At 37.2% G+C, this 19,821-nt stretch overlaps 1 protein-coding gene across 1 annotated transcript; it reads right to left on the reverse strand.

The window, feature by feature from the left end:
* Positions 1-1,303: 1,303 nt before the first annotated feature.
* LOC134667051 (MORN repeat-containing protein 4 homolog) lies at positions 1,304-11,632 on the reverse strand. Its single transcript, XM_063524351.1, has 4 exons — positions 11,607-11,632; positions 9,610-9,805; positions 2,485-2,594; positions 1,304-1,480 (listed from the first exon to the last, which is right to left on the reverse strand). The coding sequence occupies exons 1-4, from the start codon at positions 11,614-11,616 to the stop codon at positions 1,326-1,328; spliced, it is 471 nt and encodes a 156-aa protein (XP_063380421.1). The 5' UTR covers positions 11,617-11,632; the 3' UTR covers positions 1,304-1,325.
* Between the last annotated feature and the right edge of the window lie 8,189 nt (positions 11,633-19,821).

Here is a 19,821-nt window from a genome sequence, read left to right on the forward strand (position 1 = left end):
ATCGTACCATTCGTACCACGACTAGATGTTACGTTAATCAACCTGGTTCATTTACACTCGAGACAACAAACAATCCTCAATTAAATCAGAAATGGACATTATTGTCGCATTTAATCTAAAATTGGACGGGGTTTGTAACAATTTAACAGGCCCCAGCTCGGTTCTTCATTCAAACGTAGTTACGCTCTCATTTTAAAACGACTAGCTAGATTCCTCTGAAACTTGTACTTGTACTTACAATAGAACAAGGTTTACTTCTGTAATTAAATTAGTTTATATAGCTTCAGATACTAAAGTTAAAAAATTCCAGCGAATTTAAGATTTTCATACAAAATTTGTGTTTGCTTTATTTAGTTTGTTTTATAACCTGGAGCTATAAACTAATTAAACAACTAGCACCTCATGTCAGTGGGTATGCAATTTCATTTGAGAACCAAACTCCATTTGTATGGGAATGCGAAATTCGGCCGATCTTGCTGGAAATCTAGATAAGTTAAAGATTGCGTATCTTTAACTTGTCTAAGTTAATAATTGGGTATATTTCAATATAGGTTATTTAAAAAAAGTCCTAATCATTTTAAACGTACTATGGCATAGGCAGGTACTACGACTAAGTAGTTAAGATTTTTATTCAATTGTACTGTAATTTTTTACTGTCATCGGCACTGTCACGGCGTTGTCGTTTCCTAGACGCCGATTATGATGTACTTAAAATTAGTTATGATTTTAATCTTGTTATGATATTGTACTGTCACAACTCACAGTTAGTGAGTGCGTTAGTCTCACGCGCACAAAGCACGAGAGACTCAGCTTGAGTTATAGTCAAGCTCGTATCAAAACAAGATAACAAATTTTTAAATCAGAACCAGCCTGCATTAGACGTTAGGACGACCGCATGGCAACAAGGGGCCAAATTCGACACGTACAACTGTCAGATTTCGTATCTACGTCAAATCAACAGTTGATTTTATTGCATACTGAGTGTTGATTCCATCAACAGTGGATAATATCATTTGGTACAACCAAAACTCAACTCTAAACTAAGGGTGGTTCGGTTTGGTTTGCTTGTCACCCTAACTGTGGATTGTTAATGTCAAATTTTGACATTGTACGTATTCGAGAACTTATGATTTTTCCCACATCAACGGGAGATCAACACGATACGTCAAATGTCGCTTGTCGAATAGGGGTCCTGTCTACTTACACGCAGTATGCGTGCACTCAGCTTGAGTTATAGTCAAGCTCGTATCAAAACAAGATAACATTTTTTTAAAATCAGAACCGGCCTGGATTAGACGTTAGGACGACCGCATGGCAACAAGGTATTACATCGGCTGGCACTGTGCTCGGGCCATGTACGCAACCTTCTGCGCGCGCTGAACGACCTCAGGACAGCGCTTGCGGCGCACCAGTCTACAATCTTGGAAGAATCCCTCGTTGCGAGGGAAGCCATTGCTGCCGTCGCTGAATGTCACTAATCCTGCGAACAAAGTTATAGTATTTTTAAAACTGGAAGGGTCTTCTTCTCGTGTTTTCCCGGCATTTTTGCCACGGCTCATGGGAGAGCCCGCTTGATAACTAATCCCAAGAGTTGACGTAGTTTTTACGAAAGCGATTGCCATCTGCCCTTCCAACCCATCATGGAATGGAAATGAAATTCATGGAAATGAAAGAAAACATCGTGAGGAAACCGAAATAATCCCAATGAGGCCTAGTTTCCCTCTGGACGACTGGTAAATATCAAAATATGATATTTCGTAACATAAGTTCCAAGAAACTCTTTGGTACGTACGAGTCATGGTTTGAACCCGCGACCTCCGGATTGCAAGTCGCACGCTCTTGCCGCTAGGCTACCAGCGCTCTATAGGTGTATGGTATTATGAAGCGGACGAAGCGATTAAATCTATCACTCAACAGATTTTTTATTTCCCGTCTTTTCTAGGTTATTCGGGCATTTTACTGCAGAATCTTTTGTCATGCAACCGTTTGGGCCTTCATAATAGAATGACCTAGACGGTTATACACAACCAATAAGTGGAAATACCTATCCAAAAGGACTAAATAGTTTGAAACTTTATTATCTTATTGAACCCTGTAAGGAAATCAAACACTGAAAACACAATAAGTACCTACAAGGCAACACGTCAAAAACAACATACAGTTTTACAGCTAGGAACAATCAGTAATAAAAGCGTGTATCAAACCGAATTGACAATCTCGTTTACTATATAACACTTTAAACTCTCGCGTTTTGTACCTACACATATTTAATTACACAAACGGGTCTACTGCTGGGGTACCGCGGGTCGGGGCGGGTTTAGTGGTGTTTTATTGATATCTCCGTTGACATTTGTTGGGACGTCGGTCTTTCCGTGACCACAGCTGGTGCAACTCAGCTGAAACGTCGGAATTAAAGGTAAAAACAATGAAATTATATCGCGGTAGACTCGTTTGTGTAATTAAATGTGAATCTCGTTTACTGACCTAAACCCCAAACGCGTCCACCTCTGAACTCCCCTTCAAACTTCATGCCGTCGGCGCGCCAGAACACGCCATGTCCGTGGAACCAGCCTTGCATAAATTCGCCTTCGTACCTGAAAGATAAGATTCATCATCAGCAGCAGCTGTTGCCGGCGTGGCTCACTCCGAAATTTCGCGTCGCTACAAGTAGGTACATGCGGTTCACACCAGTTTTGGTGTCTAGCAGTAGTGGCTTAGCTGCCGCGCTACGAAACGGATGCCTGCTCGCACTTCCGCCATCTTGCGGTCATATACGGCTGATATTCTGTCGTGATACGGCTCGATTCGGGAAATGAATTAGACACTCACTAGATATGAAATAGTATGAATGAATGAATGAATGAATGAATGAATGAATGAATGAATGAATGAATGAATGAATGTTTATTTGCTTCAAACAAGCGTATATATAGGTGTTACATTTTGTTTTTGTACGATCCTTGTTTTGCCATGACTGGCGTACAAATATTGTTTGTACTTATACTAACTAAATTGACTATGTACAAGAATAAACCGAAACTTATAGACTACGATTTTAATTTTAATTTCATGCAATTCATGCAATTTATATACAATAATAATTCTCCAATTCGATTTTATAAAATTAATGAATAAGTAGTACCTACAATTGACAAATATCTAACATTACAATTTACATTTGTTTATGAATTCATCGACAGAATAATAACAATGTTCAATTAAATAATTAAATAATTTCTTCTTAAAAATATTAAAAGCCATTTCTTTAAATGTATCTGAGAGAATATTAAATATCTTAATAGCCATACAATATGAATTTTGTCGTGATAACGCTAGATTGGTTTTCGGTAAGTTTAACTTAATCCGATGTGTCCCTCTTTTAGAGTTAGTGACTCTTACATCAAACAGTTCCATATTTTTCTTTACAAAGATACACATTTCAAACACATATAAACATGGAAGTGGCAGTATACGTTTGGATTGGTAAAGTGGCTTACAGTGGTCTAAGAAATCGGCTCCACATAAAGTGCGGATGCATTTTTTTTGTATTTTAAAAATTATATCAGCATCCGTCGAGTTTCCCCAGAGTATGAGCCCGTACCGTAATATTGATGCCACATAACCGTGATATGCAGAAAGAGCTGCTTCTTCTGAGACTACATTGCGTAGCCGATATAGTGCATACACAAAACGATCGACTCGTATGCGCAGATTATCAATATGACTCCTCCAGTTACAGAAGGAGTCCAATGTTATTCCTAAAAATGTCGCAGATTTAACTTCTTCAATTGATTGATTATTATATGATATATTTAAATTAGTCTTTTTACTTTTACATGTCAAAAATTGTATAAATTTAGTCTTTGCCAAATTAATGCTCAAATTATTATCTGCCATCCAATTAATTATGTCATTTAATGCTTGATTTATTTCATGTTCAAATGTTAAAATATTATTACAATTTATAAGTAAGGTAGTATCATCAGCGAACAATATACATTTGTGATTCGTTGCATCTGGCAGGTCATTAATATAAAGTAGGAACAGCAATGGACCTAATATACTTCCTTGAGGTACGCCGGTAGGATTGAGTTTGTAGTTTGATCTGTATGCTAATCTATCATGACCAGTCATTTTCATGATTTCTACACACTGTTGTCTGTTACTGAGATAACTAATAAGCCAGTCATAAGCAAGACCTCTTATACCATACCTATACAGTTTACTCATTAATATGTTATGGTTCACGAAATCGAATGCTTTTGACATATCTAATAAAACTGCTACTATGGGTAGCCTATTGTCAAGGTTATCGATGACATATTTCATCAGATTAAAACATGCTTTAGAAGTTGAGCTATTTTTACGAAACCCGAATTGCTCTTTTTTTAATACTTGAGAGTGTGATATAAAACTAGTGATTTTATTATGCATAATTTTTTCAAGAATCTTAGACAGAACGGGTATAAGGGTAATAGGTCTGTAATTGCTAACCTCGGATTTAATTCCTTTTTTATATAATGGTTTCACGACAGAATATTTAAGACGTTGCGGGAAAATACCTTGTGTGAATGATAGGTTTAATATGTGGCTCAGGGGTCCCGATAAGCTGATTGCACACAATTTGATAACCTTTGTGCATATGTCGTCGTAACCAGTGGAGTTTGTATTGCGTAGACTTTTTATCGTCTTGATCACATCTATGTTGTCAACTGGAGTAAGGAACATACTGTGTACATTTTGGGATATCCTGTTGGAGTTATGTACTGGATGTTGTTGTCCTTGTGTTATGTTTATGAAGTAACTATTCATTTTTTCAGCTATGTCTTGTGGATCGTGAATAATGTCATAACCAATTACAATTTCAGCTATGTCTTCGGTGGCCTGGGTCATATTACAGTTATTTTTTATTATTTGCCACGAAGCTTTACATCTGTTACTAGAGTTGTTTATAAATCTCATATTTGAAATTTGCCTCGCTTTATGTAGGCATGTTTTTAACATTTTTGTATATATTTTGTATCGTTTTAAATAGTCTTTGTTGTGACCATTTCGAGAAGCTATTCTATATAAGGTACGTTTCTTAGCACAACTAATTTTTACTCCTTTCGTGAGCCATTTGTTTTTTACTGGTTTAATAACTCTCTTTACTTTAAGATGTGGAAAGCAAAGGTTGTAAAATAGTATAAGGAGCTCATGGAATTGGTCAAACGCTGCGTTTGTATCGATCTCTTGTAATACTTCAGTGAAAGATAAAGCGGACATACATTCGTAAAATTTTTGTAGATTTTCCTTACTATAGTCTCTTCTTATTTCATGTATATATATAAGTTTCTTTTTCACTGATCTATTTATGTTTATTTTACAAGATAAACTCTGGCCAGTTTCATGGTCTGAAAGACTTAAGATATGTATATTCGGCTCAATATCTGTAATATTGCTAGCCATCAAATCTATGCATGTTTTTTTCCTCGTAGGGCGATGTATATGATTGTATATATTGTAATTTGAAAGTATTGATATAAGTTCTTTTTTTAATTTATTATCTTTCAGTACATCAATATTCCAATCTCCGCAAAGCACAATTCGTTTCTTATTATTTCTAGTAATACACTTTAACAACTGATTTAATTGAGAGAAGAATACTCTTATATCTGAAGTTGGTGTCCTGTATATGCAGATCACTATCAAATTATACTGGGGTATTTCAATGCCGCAGCTTTCAAATTCTAATGGTCGAGAGAGACCCTGAACTTTTTCAAGAACTACATATTCTAAACCTGTCTTAATGAGGATACAAGTGCCCCCCCGCTTTTGTTGTTGCCTACAGTATGAAGCAGCAACATGATAATTATTTATGGTTAGATTTTTTATAGATCCTAATTTTATAAAAGTTTCACACAAACATATTATTTCTAAATGACCTAATTTTACCTGAAGGTCATCAATTGCGGACTCAAAAATATCCATTTTTCCTAGTATGCCTGCAATATTTTGATGAAGTATGTTTACAATCACCGATTTAGCTACGAAAGGAATGAGAATCGGTCGTTAACATGGCCTCGTTATTTATTTGTTTTTTAAAATAATAGGGAATTGTACCTTTATTATATTTGCAATTTTTGTCCTGGGGAGTAGAACATTGAGTTGGTTTGTCAACTGGTTTTACATAATTATAGTACATATCTTTATAGTCCCTTTGATCCACAATCGCGTTAATTTTTTTACATATATTTACTAGGTATTGTGTCTTGTTTCTGTACGTATTGTTGGAAACATCAATGTATTTACAATTTTTCTGTCTTAAACAAAAATGTTGTAACATGTAATTTATTAAATCAGCATGTACGTATGGATTGTATCTTATACTAACTATGTAAACATTACAATTTTGCAGATGTTTTAACGCTATATTTAAATTAGATATAAGGTCTACCGGGTTTTTGTCATGTTCACCAAGTGACAGTATAATGTTAGTACCATCAGAGAACACGCATCGCTGTATCGTTGCGACAATACTCGACGCAGGCGCCTCGGGTTGTACACTCGATGAAACTTTGTAGGACTTCGTCAATATGTCGTCGCAACGCGTATGTAAGAGCTTTGACGCTAGTCCGACGCTTTGTTTTCCTCCAAACACGAAAAGAGTATCGTTTGAATTTTTGTAACGTTTTGCATGGCCGTTTTCCGTTTGGTCCTGTTCCGCTTCCGGGGTACTAGGTATCGATGTCATGGACGTCTCATTTATTACAGGATTCCCAGGACTGTTTTTTGTTTCATTACTGTCATTTAGCGAATTCAGACGTTGAACGGTACTAGTACGGGCTTGTCGTGATCTCTTGTTCTTTTTCTGTTTCGGGGTTTTCTTTTTTGTTGACGTAGGAGTATTGTCTCTTAATAATTGTTTAAAAATTTGTACTTGCCGCGTTAAATCCGCATTAGCCTTTGTCAGCTGTGTCACTTCAGAATTTAATTTATATATTTCTTCATGTGCACTGTTTAGTTGAGTAGTAATAATATTTATCTTATCCTTTAAATCAGCGACTTGAGACTCCTCTGTGAGGTTTGGCAGACTTTGTATACTCATGTTGTTATCGCTCAAGGTGGAGTTCATAGACTGATCACCTAGAGAATCACCGGATTCCTCTATAGATTCCTCTAAAGATATTCTCTGTTCTTGTGTGGGTATCTGAGGTGTGGGCGACGAGGTAGAAGCTAAAGGCGAGTCTAAATCTTTGTTTAAGATTTCATTTTTTTTTCTTAATGTCACGTTATTGACCTCTGTATTTTTTTTTGACGTTTTATTAATCGGTGCCTTTTTTGTTGTATTTGAGTTCGGTGTGTTCTTACTTCTGCGACATGATAAACACGACCAATTTTTTTTTACTTTCTTCTGTCATCAATTGGAAAAGCTTTGTTGCTCTTCGGGCACATTTCGTATCAAAAGTCTTTTTACATTTCATACACTTCAAAGTATCTTTGCCTTTTAGGCTTTGTTCGCACTTCGCACATGTCGTTGACATTTTGTAGTTTATTAAAATATTCACTAGACCGTAAGTCACGTCAAGCGGTCAAGCGCTGCAGCGCTGCATATGTTTGATACGGCCGACACAGAGCCCGATCCTTTCCAACAAGCGCTCTCCGTGCCTAGCGGTGTCACTGCAGGCGACCGGTTTGCCGCGCGCTCGATGACGTCGGACACGGACGACACAGATCCCGATCCTTTCCAACAGCACGACACAGTGCCGTATTGTGTCTTCTCAAGTTATCCGTTAACACAGTATTTTAAACTTTGTCCTTAAATATTTTTATAATTACGAATAGTTTTAGGATGATTTTTACACTAATCGGTCACATTTCACATATTGCACAATATTAGCTGGTCCATTGTAAGTGCCAGTAACTATTTACACAATTAACGAATTAAAATTACGGAGACGGTCAAGTACGGTACGTTATCGGTGAGTGCGCGCGCGATTCCTTCTTCTTCTTATTTCTTTCTAGTAAAGATATGGGTCATTCTACTGCAGAAGGTACCTTATAGCGGCAGGCGCCGCGATTCGGGAAATGAATTAGAGAGTCACTAGCTCACTAGATTATGAAATAGTGAAGATGTGACGTTCCACGGAAAAAGGTACCTTATGGTGGCAGGCGCATACGTCGCATAGCGCCGCAATAATATTGGAGCGGCGTTAATAATAGCGTAAGTGCCAACCGCCATAAGGTACCTTTACCCGTGGGACGACACATATCTTTACTATATCGTATCTACTTAATCTCTAATTCATTTCCAGAATCGCGTTGATAGACGCGTTTTGTTAGAGTGGACCTGTACCTAGCAGCTGTACCTAGTACTATTATTTATTCTATACTTTATAATAGGTGTAGGTACTCGAATTTTCGACGGCTGAAATGTATATTTACATTTTATAATTAAGAATTGGTCTTCGTTAAAGTGTCATAATATTCAGTTTCTTAGAGCATTCCACGGGCTAACCCGCATTTTATTTTCTGTGTTGCGACTTTTTTTTCGGCATTTCATGCAGGCGATTACCTATTATTTGTGCATACCTGCAAATATCCAGAAAATTTGCGTTTGTACGGGACAAAGGTAGACAATTTTATGGAATGCTCCTGAGGACCGTCCTCAGTAAAAGTATTCACTTTATACCACCGTTTTATTTTACTAAATATACGTATGTATTGCAATTTAAATTGGAAATCTCTTCACTTCCACAAACGACAAATCCCTCGCCCTCGTTAGCGTAGTCGTCGCAAAAAAGGAATAAATATTTGCTGTCCTTTTCAATAGCACATGTACGGAATATGCGTATACGCTATTATGCAAACTTTAATAATGTATATCATACATCACTCGCAGTTTTTAATTGCATAAGATAGTCAAGTAATCTTATTAATCCTCTTCTCATCATATTTATGGTCGTATTTCTTCGAAACTTGGATTATAAAAAGTCCAAACAATTTATCAACAAACAAGGACCGAACCGAATACATAAATTTAATAATTATTCCGTATCTCAAAAGGAAAAAACGGAGCCCTCATAAGATCACTCGTGCGTAAGTATGGGGCTATTAATAAATTACGTCATTTCAAATTAGGGGGGGGTCTGGACATCGGATGACGGTAGCACGAAGTAGGAGGAAATGGGGTCATTTGAAGCATGATTTTTGGATGAGTATAAGGGGGGGGGGGTCAAAAATCCTCAAAGATCGATGACGTAATTTATGGACAGCCCCTATGTCTTTCTATCTGTCACAAGCTACGAGTATTAGCTAATTCATTAAAAGATTAAAGAAACGACTGCTGTGCTGCAGTTTAAATAATTTTACGTAACGTTAGACAGTCTTACAAAAATTTACTATTTACTTAAAGTCCAACGGTAACCTCAAGAAGGCTGGTGTTGGCCGATTGCAGTTGACCTGTGCATTTTATTCAATACAGTCGAGGGACCTTGCATTTTCCCATTCAAAAGGTCCCCCGATTGCAATAGAAATTCGTCTTAAACAGTGAGCCAAATCAAATTTTGCTCAATGTCATAGAATACTGAAAAATATTTATATTTACCGCACGAAAATCTTGTATCTTACTTGGCACCATCAGGAAAGGCCATCACTCCCAGCCCGGAGCAGAGCCCACCGCTGAGCGCGCCGTCGTACCGCGTACCGTCTGGCAGCACCAAGTGCCCCATGCCATGTTTCTGGCCCTTCGAGTTCCACTCTCCCACGTACCGGGTCCCGTCTTCATACTTGTAAGCGCCTGTCTTCACCACACCGGGATCTACGACTAATTTACGAATGTTAAATTAATTGATGTTAATATATTTTTCTGCGTTGGACAGATAGAGTGGAGGCAGATCTCCGTGAGCTCGGCGCCGGCGAAAGCTGGCGGGATACCGCTCTGGACCGATCAAAGTGGCGTGCTCTTGTGTTGGAGGCCAAGACTCATTTTGGGTCACCGCGCCAACCAAGTAAGTAAGTTAATATATTTTTCCTTTTTTATTGTGGGACGGAAAACGGACGTAAACGGAATAAGGTTGTGAACCTCAGAATGCAGATGTCGCTAGTGAAGTTGTCACAGTTGGAATGACTAAATTCGAGTTGATTAACGGATTGTCAGCTGGAACTGGTAACGCATTGGACCGGCAATCCAAGAATGTGGGTTCGAGTCCCACCTTGGCCGGAGTTGATCATCGTTGATTTTTTCATTGAGATTGACGTTTGTATTTACAATTTATACATTGTTATTATATTGATGGGCCCATCCGGCTCCATAGAAAACACGGATCATTTTGTGGTCGAGGTATTTAGGATAGATTATGATTTTGTTTACAGATAAGAAGCATTATTGATATATTTTTTGTATAGTCTTGCTCATTCCTTGCCATGTTTTAAGTTTTAAATGCGTTTTAAGTTTTAGTGCTAAAAAGCTGGGCATGGATATAATGTATTTATAAATTAGTAACGCCGTTAAGGGTTATTGTATTTTTTGAGAGATTATCAACTTAAGTAGGTATCTATAACGTCACACTCGTGGATACGATATATAAACCATGAGATAATCTTAGTCATCCTTTAGATTTAAATTTACATTTTTCACAACATATGATTACAGTACAAATTACATGAAAGTCAATCTATACTGAGATCGTCAAAAATAAATTAAATAACATCAAGATCCCAAATAATTAATAGTATCACAAATAATTAATATCGCCTAAATATTTAATCAAAAACCTGACAATGGCAGTGACTCATTAGTCATTAGTCTCATTATCTTGATTAATTAATAAGCAATTTTGTAAGCTTAGGAACGCAGCGCAGAAACGACAACCTAAGTAATCTATTACATGATTTTCGTTTTAACACGCCGGTGCTCTTTGAGCAAGATTAAATGTCCAAATCTGGCACCAACCTAATATTAGTTAGGTAATTAATAATTTCTTTACAAAATAGAATTGATTATATTGTTTGTGACGTCACGATTAAGTGAGGATGTATTTATTAAAACAGAGATTAAACAAATTATCATAAGTCTAAACCTAAATTAGCCTGAGGCATTGTTCCCAGGACGCTGGCAGCGTTCCCCCTCTGTACAGTGAGACTGAGTTTTTGCGCAAAAAATGCGCCTGCTCGTAGGTCGCCAGACACCCAGACTCCAGATTAGTTTGGTAGTAATTTCTTTTACTAGTTTTTTGGTGTCTGACGACCAAGGACCGAAAGTTTCAATCGCAAGTGCCGCTAATATATGATTAGTTTCTTAAATGCATATTTGCGACCCTTGGCAATTTGGGCGTCGTCTGCTACCGTCCTCGGCCTCGAACCAAGGTACGAGCGAGCAGCAGTCGGACCTTTTGCCAGATCTACCGTGCCCCCGCCAAGTCGATAAATTAAAATAAAATAAAAATTCCATATTTAATATTGTATGAATATTCCTAAGAACACTGTGCCGGGGTCCTCGCGTCGCATTTTCATGAAGTTGATTTCAATCTCACTGACAGTCATTTAATTTACAAATAAGAGTGCTGTATTATAATAAAGGATAATTACGTTATGCACACAAATTATAATAAAATTATTAAACTCACCGTCGACCATTCTGTGGTTGGAAATAGCTGAAGACTGAACTCCGACAGCCTTCAGTCCTCCCACTAATAGGGTTTACGGGTAATCCTGTTACGCTGCGACCAAGAGGCCAATTCAAATGTAAATTGTGATAATAAAATTATACTTAAATGTCAGTAGACTGTGCGCTTCACTCGCGCCAGTACATGTACGGACAAGTACAAATGAAATGCACGCATGACTGTCATCATTTTGATGTCACAATGTAAGTTTGAATTAGGTAATCCCAATAAGGTTTAGTTTACCCTCTGGGTTGGAATTGGGAGGTCAGACGGCAGTCGCTTTCGTAAAAACTATAGTGGCTACGCATTGGCGTTGGCGTGGTCCGCTTGGCAACTAATCCCAAGAATTGTCTTGGGATTAGTTGCCAAGCGGATCCCAGGCTCCCATGAGCCGTGGCAAAATGCCGGAACAACGCGAGGAAGATGATGAATGTACCTAAATTTGAATTAGTCTTGCAGGCCATTTCGAGTTTTATTTAGATCTGTTTCCAATATGTTAACTAAGTACATACACGCGTAACACACGCAAAGTAGGCGTAGTCACAGAATAAATAATAGTACTAGGTACAGAAGACTCACTCTCTAACAAAACGCGTCTGTTACGATCAGGACAGATATGGCCGCTAGGTGGCGACAGCGCCACGCGCGGCTTATGGCAAACCCCAAAATTGGGGTCGAACGGATGTACTTTTAGCTACCTGTAGCAAAGCGATGAAATCGCGGAGTGAGACACGCCTAGTAGCGCGGCGTAGTTAGCTTACAGACAAATTGTAGCTTTCCATCACAGATGCGTCCTTATGCTTCAAGTGCAATTAGGATCATTTTATCTGAAATTCTAACAGAAATTCTGATAAAATGGTCCTTGTTGCGAATTAAGCATAAGGACCCCATAGAAAGCCACAATTCACGTCGTGTTTACTGATAATACTGATACGAGTATGCCTGCCGTGCGGGCATTAGGTTCTGTATAATACCTATCTAGTATCAAATACGGTTATTCGATAACAAGCCAGCCGGCCTAGCCAAGGTTACAATCGCTATCGCTTCGACAACGAAAAGCTTTATGTCTCTCTATCGCTCTTCCATATTAGTGCGACAGTGACAGTTGCGTTTCGATCGCCACGGAGCGTAAGCGATTGGCATCTTGGCTACGCGGCCTGGTTAGTAGTTATCCTGATGTCTACAAATCAGCTTATGTATAGTTGCACCAATAAAAGTCTGCAGCGGATTTGATAGCCCACGCCGTGGAAGTGTTATTTATACGTCATAATATCATAGAAGTTTGACGTTTAAAATGACACTTAGGTACACTGCGTGGGCTATCAAAATCGCTGCAGACTTTTAACGGTCTAAGGGCCAGTTGCACCAACCACATTTGACAGACTGATCAACGTCAGCCGGCGCGCCCCGATGCTTTACTATGAAACTTTCCATACATAAAAATTTAGCGAACTCTTTAACGATATGAACGGTTTGGTGCAACCGACCCTAACTCTAGTAATACGCTTCTGACTGTCAGATTGCATTATTATTATTAATTGCTGTCGCAACGTTCAGGGCCCTATATCAAAAACTTACAATTACAAATTACAATTGACAAGTTACTAGATTGTAGATTTAACAAGTTTGTGTACCAGTAGGGCTAAGATGATCGCCTTTTTATCATCTGACACCATGCTTGTCACGTTCTAACAAATATGACAGTGTGAAAGCGACTTAAGGCCTGATTCGAAACAAATTTGACAAATTCAGAGTGATTTTTCTTGGATATTTTCTAGCTTACTTTATATATACACTACGACATTATAATTATCAGAATCACAAAATTATTATACCAAAAAAATTTTTTTTAATCAATTCTAAGATGATCAAAAAAATCAAATAAACGCCGCCGTCTTTTTAATTAGGCGCCAAATTGCTGTCAAAAACTTGATAAGTATGGAAGAAACTTGCACATAACTAATTTCCAACATAACCTGTTACCTAATATTATACCAATACTGAAAGGTAATTTCATTGCAATATCCATGAAACAATGAGGATCTAGACATATCTTCAAATATCTGGCGTATCAGGAATTTCGTCGATGTGGTGTCAGTTACCGGGCATTGGTTACTTTTCGACAGAGAAATCGACACCAACATCACTAAAAGAAACGGTTCGCAGCTTTAGTTTAATAATGCGGATTTCCAATATTACTTTGATAATATTTGGAGATGATCCACGATGTTTATGAGGCAATCAGCATGCTTAAGCCAGTACCCTCGAAATCGGACCAAAAAACTTGATTCAACAAAGTCCCACAGTATTGACCTATTGAACGGTATGGAGTGGAGTGTCCAAGGAATTAGTTCGTTAAAACAACAAAAACTATATGCAATATAATATTTCAAAATAAACATTGTTCTTGATAGGACTCAAACTAAGAAACTGTCAAAAAACACTGTCGGATGTATGATGGAGGGCATACAACAAAACTAACGACAGGAGCGGGAAGAAATGGAAAATGATGAATTTACTTATAAATAACAATTTTTAAACAAATTTTCAATAAATTATGGAAAAACAAATCTTGATTCAGCTAGCTTCAGTACCATTAATAGGGTTTTCAATTTGGCAGATTGAATTCGAATCAGGCCTTATTATGACATGATAGGTGATAAAAATGCGACCATCATATTAATAAGCGATAATTTTGTATTATTTATTTTTAACAATTATGTAAATTGTATTAGAATCTACTTACATTTGACATAACCATGTTTTGTGTTACGCGTTGATAAGTGTGAATTTTTATATAATTATTATAAACTTGTAGATGTGATATGTTTGTAATAATTGTGTATGTAACACATTATCTACAACGAAACAATTTGTCGACTTCTACACTTGTAACGTTATGTGATAGGGCCCAGATGTTCTCCATTAAAAATCCTGGAATTGAATTATAGTTTTGTTTACGATGTGCAACATTGCGGCAAAAGAAACCGCAGGCATCTGCTATTAATATCTGGAGCCTCAGTACACCTCGTTTTTTTTAGCATTAGAAAAAAGGTAAACAATCTTGATGTGTCTTTTAATTGAAAAACACATTTTAAAAATAAGTTACGGCAAATATGTAACAAATATGAATCGAATATTACGATCATTTATATTCTTCTGCTTTCATAAGTAATAGTTTTTGGTTTTTAAAAAGCGTTTTTCAATTAAAAGACATGTCAAGATCGCTTACCTTCTTGCAAGTTCTTTCTAATGCTAAAAAAAACGAACTATAGGCCAAGCACATAATTGTCGCGACAGTATCTCGCGGCGAGATAGACCGCCCGTCCCTCTTTTGTTAACAGAGAAAAAGACGGGTAGTCTATCTCGCCGAGAGATATTGTCGCGCCAATCATGTGCTAGGCCTACTACCAGAGTTGGGCAAAATGTAATCGACTGACGATTAACGATTAAAATTAACCGACTTAATCGCGAGCAACGATTAAAAGTGACGATTAATTAATTTTAGTCGAAAAGCTCCGACTAATATTGTCACGATTAAATTAATCGTCGACTAATTACCGGCGATTAATTTTTTTAATCGATTAATTAGTTCGATTAATTTTCTCTCGATTAATTTTAGCAATACATATGGTCTTTTTAACCGATTTAAAAAAAAAAGGACGAGGTGCCTAATTCGTCTGAAACATTTATAAATAATATAAGTAACAGACGATTTTTTATGTATGTTCACTTGGAGACTATTAATTTCGACCGTCTTCGATATGATAGTATCCGTTCGATGTAAGTAGTAAGTAATTACTGCATTGACAAGTTGAAACCTTATAGAAAACAACTGATATGAGGTAAGTAATGTCTGCTCTTTCATACACATACGTCGTTCTCTTTCTAATTTTTATACCTGCGCTACAAGCCCTAAACCCTTACCTAGAGATGCCGCGCTAAGTTATCCGCATTATTATAGTAACCAATGTAACCATCTTATATTATTGAAGCACATTTATAACACTGGAATGGTTTTTAATGTGTACGCAAGAAGTTTTGATTTTTAGTTACATACAAAAATGACCACCTGTCTACTTTCAATCGAGAGTTAATCGAGAAATTTAATCGATTAATATTAAGATTAATTCAATTTCAATCGTATGTTAGGTCGACTAAATTAATCGCGATTAAATTAATCGCCGATTAATTTTGACTATTAACTTTTTTAATCGATTGATTAGTCGATTAAAAAGTTAATCGATTAATGCCCATCTCTGCCTACTACTGGAGGTCAATTCTGATTTAACAATTTGTATAATGTTCAAAAAAAGTTGTATTTTATTTGCGACATTAAAATTTTGTGTGTATTACTGTAACGTAACATAGCCTGTAAGTTAATACTAAAACCTATGGGCTGCGATTCAGCGAGGATATGCTGCCAGTATCTTTGGTACAGCTTCAGGGGCCCTCTTTAAATATAGGTTTTAATTAGTTTACGTTTGGACTGTACACAACACAAAAATATATGGTTGTTTGTAAAGTCGGTTTACGGACGATAATTTTGCGTGATAACTTCATAAGAAAATGTTGCGTTTTAACGTTACAATGGAAATTTGTCAACAACGTAGTTACGTTAACATAGTTATGGAGATCTGTCCACAACGTGACGTTTTTTCGTGCATGCTACCGGTGTTCATCAATTTATAAGACATTATCACGTCAAAAACGCCCAAATAACAAAAAAAGCGTGATTGTTTTACATAAATATTAATGGTGGACGATTCATTAACATTTACTGATCGTGTTATATAATCGTGCAGGCTTAATCTTGCTCACGTCTCATTTAAATCACCCTGTTTATTGTTCACAATAAATAGTACGTCAGTAAACACTTTATTCTACGAAAAAATAAATATTGGTTGCTTCAAGTAGAACAGAGTTGTGTAATACAAAGGCGAATTTATCCCTAATAAATAACTTACCTAATGCTACTAAAATTATTTTATGTAGGTATTTACGCATTCGTATAAAAACGTTTTTAGGGTTCCGTACCCAAAGGGTCAAAACGGGACCCTATTACTAAGACTCCACTGTTCGTCTGTCAGTCATCAGGCTGTAACTCATGAAACGTGATAGACTGTTGAAATTTTCATAGATGATGTATTTCTGTTGCCATTATAACAAAAAATACTAAAAACAAATTAAAATAAATATTTAAGTGGGGCTCCTACAACAAACGTCATTTATTTGCCGTGTTTTGCGTACCTAGTGGTACGGAACCATTTGTGCGCGAGTCAGACTTGCACTTGGCCAGCTTTTTATAGTTCGTACCGAGTGTAGTGACTCGGCTTGGTGCTCCGTAATCATAGACTAGGAATCCTCTAGACCGAGTTTAGAGCAATTATTTCATGCAACCGATGATGCCAAAAATGCGGGGGTGCGCGGGACGAGATGAGCGAAGTCCCGTGCCGTGATTGGTCCGTTCAAGACACGGACGTCACACAAAGACACTTTCGACTCGAACATGGAGTAAAATTACCGTATGCGTGACAGAGGAGGTAGCACGACTTTGCTCAGTCTGGTGGATGTCTTGTCTGTGGTAGTGACTCGGCTTGGTGCTCTGTAATATATATTATGAAAATTATGGAACAACATGTTTACTACTGATTATAATTGCAAATTTCGGGTTTATACTCCAGGGCACGAAATTATTAGAACTTGTTTCCATTGCTCTAATGGATTACACGAGATCCCTTCAAAATCTCCTAGTTGAGCTACTAAAATACATACATACATATAATCACGCCTATTTCCCGGAGAGGTAGGCAGAGACCACGGATTTCCACTTGCTACGATCCTGAAATAGGTACCTCTTTCGCTTCCTTCACATTCATAACATTCCTCATACACGCTCGCCGGTTTAGGGTGCTCTTGACCTGGCCTTTGTAGTACAAGCTATTAAATAAATAATTAAAACTAAATTTAGGCAAAAGTATCGTTATTTATGGAGTGGGGAGTTAAATATCTAAAAAACAAATCGTACGAACGGAACGTAAAATGCTCTTGTGCAGAGACGTATTTTTTTCTGCACACCTTTTAGAACAACAATGACCCTCTTTCATAGCATAACAAATAAGAAAACTCTTTAATTAATGTATTAAAACCTTCATACATTTGAACGCAATGATAAGTAGGTACCTACGACAATAAGTACTCGTACAAAGTACCTATATTAGTGATAATAATGATATTAGTAGATAACGACAATGACGCAGTACATTAGGTAAAAATGCGGATTTCGCAAATTTTAGTGTCCTCTATTTATAATTTCTGTTGGAATTTCAGTGAGTTTCAATCTTCAAATTATTTGAGCGAGTTCCATGAAAACTATAATATTCGTATTCGCGGCCCGAGTTACAGAGTTCTATGTTACATTCACGATCAAGATAGTTAAAATTCGACTTAATGTCACTATGGGCCCGATTCGGATTTTGAAATAGACATCTACTAGATATCTTTTAGACATCACCAAGTTACGATAACGATATGTTTAAGATCTAACCTGTCAAATTTGACATTAGCGCGATTCTGGAGATACTCTTGAACGATTCCCACAGGATATGGCTTAGAGATCCAATTCACATTTAAGTAATAGATATCTTACGCTATCTAACGTAAAAGTGACATTGGTTGCCCGAATTGCGCTGCAAAAGAGAACTAGTTGATATCTAATCTAGAATGTGTATCTAGAATGGATCTAGTACGTGTCGTCATATCGTACAGTTCGATATAAGTGAAACATAGAACCCTGTAATATTGGGCCAGCGATTTCTCAGTTCTCGTACGATTCGTTTTAGCTACGTTCGCCGGGAAGCGGTACATTGTCATCAGTCATTCAAAAGGTGCACATTTGGTACCGACGCAACTATTCATCATTTGTCATAGACTATAAACAGGGCTATAAGCAGAGAGCAAGTACAAGAAATACAAATGTAGGTTTAACAAATTCCCATTCCATTACCAGACGTTTGCGAGCTAGTTAGATAGGGTCCGATTCTCCATACAAACTTGGGCCCCGTTATCAACTTTGGATTATACATCATAAAAATAATACAAATTACATATACATAACATTATAAAAATATTTTTACACAAATTTATATGTGACGTTCCACGTCGCATAGTGCCGCAATAATATTGGAACGGCGTTAATAATAGCGTAAGCGCCAACCGCCATAACCCGTGGGACGTCACATATTAGGGTAGTAACGAAACTATGGTTAAGGTTAAGTGCGACCTAAGGGTGGTATTCCACCTGTCCAATTCCTTTGTCCAATATCTCACACTCTCATTAAGCAAAATGTGAGACGTAATACACATTAGTCAAAAAAATTGGTTAGGTGGAATACCACCCTTAGGTCGCACATAACCTTAACCATAGTTTCGTTTGATTTTTGATTGTTATGTCAACGACGGCGACGCCCTTAACTTCTGGCTCCAATTTCACCACGGCTACATTTGTCAGTGACATATGTCGAGCGACAATTGTCAAGCGACAGGTGACATATTACAATTTTATAAAATATTTTCTATAGAAATACTTACAAACATGACAGGCATTTTGCTACAATTGTATATTACAATTATGTTGTGAAACAAGAATTATTTTTTCTAGTCGACATATTTGTAGAATTGTCGGTGAATCTTGACAGGAAATCAGTTATATGTCGGAATTTCGTTACAATTGTAGTGTTTCTTGTGACAATTGTCATAAACTTAGCAAGAGAAATATCTGTTTTTTTCCGATATGATAAACTTTTTTTTAATAATTCAATGATGGTGGCAAACAGGAATACGGCCCGCCCGATGTTAAGCGATAACCGTAGCCCATGGATGCCTGTGACGTCAGCAACAGTGATGTTTTACAATTGTCGCACCTGTCACCCTGGTGAAATTGGGGCCAGGGTCGGTAACGCGCGCGCAAATCTGCAAGCGCCCTGCGGCCGCTTAGCATCAGGCGCGCCGTATGTTTGTTTACCACCGTCGTGGTAAAATGAATAATGAGTGAATATTGAATATTGGGGACATCTTACACAGATCAACCTAGCCCCAAACTAAAAGCTTGTACTATGGGTGCTAGGCGACGATATTACATACTTATATAGATAAATACATACTTATATACATAGAA

The sequence above is a fragment of the Cydia fagiglandana genome, chromosome 8 (assembly GCF_963556715.1).
Source record: "Cydia fagiglandana chromosome 8, ilCydFagi1.1, whole genome shotgun sequence".
NCBI classification, from domain to species: Eukaryota; Metazoa; Arthropoda; class Insecta; order Lepidoptera; family Tortricidae; genus Cydia; species Cydia fagiglandana.

What these genes read in the sequence shown, in the direction of transcription:
- LOC134667051 (XM_063524351.1), bottom strand. An exon ending in GCCTTTCCTGATGGTGCCAA is followed by an intron (nt 2,595 to 9,609) that starts GTAAGATACAAG and finishes CTTATCTTTCAG; the next exon opens with GTACGAAGGCGAATTTATGC. An exon ending in TGGACGCGTTTGGGGTTTAG is followed by an intron (nt 1,481 to 2,484) that starts GTCAGTAAACGA and finishes CTTTGTTCGCAG; the next exon opens with GATTAGTGACATTCAGCGAC.